This window comes from Hemiscyllium ocellatum, unplaced genomic scaffold (assembly GCF_020745735.1).
Source record: "Hemiscyllium ocellatum isolate sHemOce1 unplaced genomic scaffold, sHemOce1.pat.X.cur. scaffold_518_pat_ctg1, whole genome shotgun sequence".
Lineage (NCBI taxonomy): Eukaryota > Metazoa > Chordata > Chondrichthyes > Orectolobiformes > Hemiscylliidae > Hemiscyllium > Hemiscyllium ocellatum.
The window spans coordinates 291909-299139 of NW_026869095.1; the positions used below are offsets into that span (position 1 = coordinate 291909).

General features: G+C 58.1%; 1 protein-coding gene across 1 annotated transcript; it reads right to left on the reverse strand.

Annotated features, from left to right (window-relative positions):
• Window positions 1–911: 911 nt before the first annotated feature.
• Window positions 912–6961, reverse strand: LOC132813885 (C3a anaphylatoxin chemotactic receptor-like). The gene is made up of 2 exons (XM_060823274.1): window positions 6838–6961; window positions 912–3418 (listed from the first exon to the last, which is right to left on the reverse strand). The coding sequence occupies exon 2, from the start codon at window positions 3413–3415 to the stop codon at window positions 2333–2335; it is 1083 nt and encodes a 360-aa protein (XP_060679257.1). The 5' UTR covers window positions 3416–3418; window positions 6838–6961; the 3' UTR covers window positions 912–2332.
• Window positions 6962–7231: the final 270 nt, after the last annotated feature.

The following is a 7231-nucleotide window of genomic DNA, read 5'->3' on the forward strand; positions in this document are numbered from 1 at the left end:
CTGTGTGCTGTTGTCTGTGCTGTAATGTCTAGACTGATTCTAATCTAAAAAGTGAGTTAACAGAGACTTACATGGATTCGTGCAGGTTTTGAGCAAAGTATAATGTAACTCAGCAAGGACAAATTCACCCCACACCAACGTATATGTGTATGTGTGAATGTGTGAGTGTGAATGTCTGGGTGTGTGTGTGGGTGAGTGTGAGTATGGGTGTGTGGGTGTGTTTGTGTGAGTGTGAGTGTTTGTGTGTGGATGTGTGTGTGGGTGCATGTATGAGTGTGTGGGTGTGTGAGAGTGTGGGTGTGAGCGTGTGTGCCTAAGGTGCAGGGTTGTGAGTGTCTGTGAGGGAGAGTGTATATGTGTGTGTGTGTGTGAGAGAGAGAGAGTGTAAAGGGGTCTAAGTCTGTGGGAGGGTGCATGTGTGAGTGTGTGTGTCTGTAGGAGTGTGTATGTGTGTTTGTGTGTGTGTGTGGCTGTGAGTGTGTTTGTGTGAGTGTATGGGTGTGTATGTGTGTCCGTGTGTGTGTGAGTGTCTGAGTGGGTGTGAGTGTGTGGGTGTGTGTGGTTGTGTGTGTGTCTGTGTAGATGTGTGTGTGTCTGTGAGTGTCTGTGTGGTTGTGTGTGTGTCTGTGTAGATGTGTGTGTGTGTCTGTCTGTGTAGATGTGTGTGTGTGTCTGTGTGTCTGTGTAGATGTGTGTGTGTGTCTGTGTAGATGTGTGTGTGTGTGTCTGTGTAGATGTGTGAGTGTGTGTGTGGATGTGTGTGTGTGTGTCTGTGTAGATGTGTGAGTGTGTGTGAGTGTCTGTGTGGTTATGTGTGTGTCTGTGTAGATGTGTGTGGATGTGTGTGTGTGTGTGAGTGTCTGTGTGGTTGTGTGTGTGTCTGTGTAGATGTGTGTGTGTGTCTGTGTAGATGTGTGTCTGTGTAGATGTGTGAGTGTGTGTGTGTGTGTCTGTGTAGATGTGTGTGTGTGTGTCTGTGTGTGTCTGTGTAGATGTGTGTGTGTGTCTGTGTCTGTGTAGATGTGTGAGTGTGTGTGTGTGTGTGTGTGTGTCTGTGTCTGTGTAGATGTGTGAGTGTGTGTCTGTGTAGATGTGTGAGTGTCTGTGTGGTTGTGTGTGTGTGTCTGTGTAGATGTGTGAGTGTATGTGTGTGTGTGTCTGTGTCGGTGTCTGTGTAGATGTGTGAGTGTGTGAGTGTGTGTGTGGATGTGTGTGTGTGTGTGTGTGTGGATGTGTGTGTGTGTGTGTATGTGTGTGTCTGTGTCTGTGTCTGTGTAGATGTGTGTGTGTGTCTGTGTCTGTGTCTGTGTAGATGTGTGTGTGTGTGTGTGTGTGTGTGTGTATGTGTGTGTGTGTCTGTGTCTGTGTCTGTGTAGATGTGTGAGTGTGTGTGTGGATGTCTGGGGCGGGGTTTCTCTCCATAGCAATTGCTCTGTCGCCAATTTTCAAAATGTCTTACTTTTTTATATCCCCAACATTGGATCGTGTCATTTGTTCAAGGTTGGCAAAACAATAAATTCAAACTCATTGGGTTTTAGTATCCTGGGGCATAATTTAAACTGGTTGGTTAAATTCAAATTGTTGTCAAAACAGCAACCAGAACTCAGGTCTCCATTTCATAGCCAAGTGCCCATTTAAAGTTGGTGAGTATACTACTGTTGCAGACGGTGCGTTCCACGCCCCCTCCTACTCTCTGAGTAAAGAAACTCCCTCTGCCATCTGTCCGATATCTATCACCCCCTCAGTTTATAGCTGTGTTCCCTCATGCAAGCCATCACCATCCGAGGGAAAAGGCTGTCACTGTCCACCCTATCTAACCCTCGGATTATCTTCCATGTCTCTAGGGGTAGGGCATATAGGGCGTAGGTTTAGGGTGAGAGGAGAAAGATATAAAAGAGACCTAAGGGGCAACTTTTTCACGCAGATGGTGGTACGTGTATAGAATGAGCTGCCAGAGGAAGTGGTGGAGGTTGGTACAATTGTAACATTTAAGAGGCATTTGGAGGGGTATATGAATAGGAAGGGTTTGGAGGGAGATGGGCCGGGTTCTGGCAGGTGGGACGAGATTGGGTTGGGATATCTGGGTCGGTATGAACGGGTTGGACCGAAGGGTCTGTTTCTGTGCTGTACATCTCTATGACTCTATGATTTACAAAGAGAGGTTGTTGCTGGGGGATGGTTAAATTGACCATCTCGAGTACCTATAAAGAGGGAGGTGGGGGTGAGGGTGTTAAGTTGGCCATCTGGAGACTTCCGAGCATCCAGAGGAGAGGTCCTGGTGGGAGCGGCCGAGTCAAATTGTCACACAAGACGGGTCCACCGATCCAGAGAGCTACAGGCCTGAGGTCTTTGTCTTCTCGTTGACCGTCGGTAGTGTGGGCTTGGGCTGAGTGGAGTCCAGGGAGCTTTCCTCCTCGAAGGCGCCCTCCAGCAGCCCCCTCAGGCCTCTGCGGAGCTGCCCACGGCCCTGGCGCCCGGCGAAGGCGTACAGGAAGGGGTTGAGGCAGCTGTTGAGGTAGGCCAGGCTGGTGGTGGCGGGGTCGACCGTCCGGGCCCAGTGCTGGAGCCGCCAGTCGCCGGACAGGAGGAGTACGCTCACCACATGGTAGGGGGTCCAGCACAGGAAGAAACCCAGCAGCACCACCAGCAGGAGGCGGCAGGGCCTCCGGCTCTGAGGCTGGGAGAAGCGGGAGGCCCAGAGGCTGTGGGCGATGAGGCCGTTGCTGGCGGCGATGACCACCAGGGGGAGCAGGAAGGCGAAGACGAAGCGGGTCAGGCTGACGGCGCGCTGCCTAGGCCCCAGCTCCTCCCCGTAGTCGGCGACGCACCGGACGGGGAACCCGGCAGCGAACTGCACCGTCCTCCGGTACAGGAGGCTGGGGAGGGACATCAGCAGGGCCAGGCCCCAGGCTGAGGCGCAGGAGAGCCGGGCCCGGCCCAGAGAGCGCTGCCTGCGGAACCAGAGAGGCAGCAGCGCCGCCAGGCAGCGGTCCACCGAGATGCCGGTCAGTACGAAGACGCTGGCGTACATGCTGAGCACGGTGAGCCAGGGCAGCAGCTTGCAGAGGAAGGGGCCGAAGGGCCACTGGTAGTCCACGGCCAACTGGGTGAGCAGGAAGGGCAGGGTGAGGCACAGCAGGAGGTCGGCCACCGCGAGGTTGAGGAACCAGACGGTGACTGGGCGCCTGGCCATCAGGAAACCCACGATCCACAACACGGCGATGTTGCCGGGGACGCCCAGGGCAAAGATGGCAGCGTAGGCCACCATGGACACGACGGTGAGGGACTTCCTGATGGGCTCGGTGTGGTTCAACAGCGCCTCCTCCTGGTGGTCACGGTAGTCCTCTTCCTCCTCCTTCCCCCAGTCCTCGTCCCAAAGGCTCCAGTTGCCCAGCAGAGTGCCATTGACGTCCATCACCTGAAAGGAGACAAACTGGGCAGGGTTCAACCAATCAGCTGGCACCCCGCAGCGCTGACCCTCCCACAGCACCCACTCCCTCAGCGCTGACCCTCCCACAGCGCCCACTCCCTCAGCACTGACCCTCCCACAGCACCCACTCCCTCAGCACTGACCCTCTCACAGCGCCCACTCCCTCAGCGCTGACCCTCCCACAGCACCCACTCCCTCAGCACTGACCCTCTCACAGCGCCCGCTCCCTCAGCACTGACCCTCCCACACCACCCGCTCCCTCAGCACTGACCCTCCCACAGCACCCACTCCCTCAGCACTGACCCTCCCACAGCACCCACTCCCTCAGCACTGACCCTCCCACAGCGCCCGCTCCCTCAGCACTGACCCTCCCTCAGCACTGACCCTCCCACAGCACCCACTCCCTCAGCACTGACCCTCCCACAGCACCCGCTCCCTCAGCGCTGACCCTCCCACAGCGCCCACTCCCTCAGCACTGACCCTCCCTCAGCGCCCACTCCCTCAGCACTGACCCTCCCACAGCGCTCACTCCCTCAGCACTGACCCTCCCACAGCACCCACTCCCTCAGCACTGACCCTCCCACAGCACCCACTCCCTCAGCACTGACCCTCCCACAGCACCCACTCCCTCAGCACTGACCCTCCCACAGCACCCACTCCCTCAGCACTGACACTCCCACAGCGCCCACTCCCTCAGCACTGACCCTCCCACAGCACTGACCCTCCCACAGCACCCGCCCCCTCAGCACTGACCCTCCCACAGCACCCACTCCCTCAGCACTGACCCTCCCACAGTGCCCACTCCCTCAGCACTGACCCTCCCACAGCAATGACCCTCCCACAGTGCCCACTCCCTCAGCACTGACCCTCCCACAGCACTGACCCTCCCACAGCACCCGCTCCGTCGGCACTGACCCTCCCATAGTGCCCACTCCCTCAGCACTGACCCTCCCACAGCACCAGCTCCCTCAGCACTGACCCTCCCACAGTGCACACTCCCTCAGCACTGACCCTCCCACAGCACCCACTCCCTCAGCACTGACCCTCCCGCAGCACCCGCACCCTCAGCACTGACCCTTCCACAGCACCCACTCCCTCAGCGCTGACCCTCACTCAGCACCGGCTCCCTCAGCACTGACCCTCCCACAGTGCACACTCCCTCAGCGCTGACCCTCCCACAGCGCTGACCCTCCCACAGCACCCACTCCCTCAGCACTGACCCTCCCACAGCACTGACCCTCCCACAGCGCCCGCCCCCTCCACTATCTCTCTGTCCTACCTGACCCACGGGACGGAAGAAAGGGTGTCACTCTCAGCCAGGCCTGTGTGGGAATTTGGTTTGTCTTTGGGATCTTGCTGTTCCTCCCTCTCCCTCCGTTCGCAATGCTCCCCGTCGTCCAGAGTGATGACCTTAAACACTCTCTTCCCCTTCCCCACACCCCTCCCTTTCCTGTGCAAGGCCTCGACTCCCTTTGGTCACTCTCACACCTCGCGCGCCCCCAATCCCCCACCCCCACTGCTCCCCTCGTTGTGAGGCCACTGGGGTGGGCCTGTGAGTCCTGGGGCAGGGGCGCACTCACTGGAACGTCAATCCGCGTCCTCCCCAGGACTCAGGCATCAGGAGGAAATGAATCACAGAGCCCTTGGGAGGCTGTGTCATGACTGACAATTGCAACAGTTTCCTGAACTAAAACGCTGTCGCAGACAGAAAAGCAAATGTGAACGACAGAGGATACTCTGAGGGGAGACGCCGAACCACGAGAGGGATCCACCTTTTAGAGTAGGCCCCGCCGGGCCTAGTGTCTCTCCCTGAGGCCTGTGGCCCAGGAGTTAGCCTCTTGCCTGTTCGGAAGGTTGAGGCCTCGCCTCAGTGACCAACTGAAGGGCTTCCCTCGCATCTCAATTGGGACGTCATTCCCCCCCGGGGTAAGAGTTCAGGAAAGGACCGGTCAAGAGCGCGGCCTCCGCCGTTGCTAACGAACATCCACACCGAGCAGAGAATGCGCTCGGCGCACAGACACACCCAGGATCGCACAATCCCCACAGCGTGGGATCAGGGCAGTCGGCCGAATGGGTTGGCACCCGAACCTGCACATCCCTGGGCACTACGGGGACAATTTAGCACGGCCAATCCACCCTAACCCGCACATCCCTGGGCACTACGGGGACAATTTAGCACGGCCAATCCACCCAAACCCGCACATCCCTGGGCACTGCGGGGACAATTTAGCACGGCCAATCCCACCCTAACCTGCACATCCCTGGGCACTACGGGGACAATTTAGCACGGCCAATCCACCCTAACCTGCACATCCCTGGGCACTATGGGGACAATTTAGCACGGCCAATCCCATCCTAACCTGCACATCCCTGGGTACAACGGGGACAATTTAGCACGGCCAATCCACCCTAACCTGCACATCCCTGGGCACTATGGGAACAATTTAGCACGGCCAATCCCATCCTAACCTGCACATCCCTGGGTACAACGGGGACAATTTAGCACAGCCAATCCCACCCTAACCCGCACATCTTTGGATTGTGGGAGGAAACCGGAGCACCCAGAGGAAACCCACGCAGACACGGGGAGAATGTGCAAACTCGACACGGACACTTGCCTGAGGCGGGAATCGAACCTGGAACCTGGCGCCGTGAGGCAGCGGCGCTAACCACTGAGCCACCCACAGTAACATCTTCTCATACAAACTCAGACACGCGCACACAGATGGGGATAGCGAGGGGGTGTAGGGACTGGATGAGGGGACGGAGATAGGGAGGGGGTGTAGGGGCTGGAGGAGGGGACGGAGATAGGGAGGGGGTGTAAGGGTCTGGAGGAGGGGACGGAGATAGGGAGGGGGTGTAGGGGGCTGGAGGAGGGGAAGGAGATAGGGAGGGGGTGTAGAGGCTGGAGGAGGGGACGGAGATAGGGAAGGGGTGTAGAGGCTGGAGGAGGGTACGGAGATAGGGAGGGGGTGTAGGGGGCTGGAGGAGGGGAAGGAGATAGGGAGGGGGTGTAGAGGCTGGAGGAGGGTACGGAGATAGGGAGGGGGTGTAGAGGCTGGAGGAGGGGACGGGGATAGGGAGGGGTGTAGGGGCTGGAGGAGGGTGACGGGGAGAGGGAAGAGCACAGTCAAAAGTCTGTGCGGGCCAGTGTTTGGCAGCGTTGGAGACGAGGGTCCAGCCATTGGTCCCAGCGCCAGTCAGCGCGGGCAAGCTCTCGGTGTCAGTCAGTGCGGGATCTGGCGCCGAGCCCCCCGCCTGCAGTATGTCCCGACGGTCAGCAGGTAGTTTAGGATCGGGCAATGCCACGCGCCCTTTGATGGGGACTCGGGCCTTTGGAGCCGGGGGTAAGCAGATATGACGCGAGAGTTCGGTAGATGGAGGGTCTAGCCGAAATCTGTGCCCACCTTTCGCTGGCTGGGGCGGGGGGCAGGGGTTGTTGAATGGCAGCTCCCTGCAAGGGCTATCACGGGGCAGATGGGCCCGACGACCGTCTCTCTCAGCCGACTTCTCAAACCAACGACACCAGGATGGGGCCGTTTGAGTTATTTTCAGTTCTTGGAACGCAAGCCCGGAAGCAACCGCTTTGAGTGAGTGCCTTAATCGTTTATTTTGTGTCAACCAACCTCTAACCTCCCTCGTTGGGACTGTTATCACAGGACAGCAGCTGGCTCCCCCACCCCAGATCGAGATTTTATCATGGGTATGGCACACAGAGCTGCCTTCGCTCTCCAGAAGTACTCTCGTGGACCGGGAGGGGGTGTTGGAGTAGTGTTAGGGCAGGAGATTTAGCCAGACCAG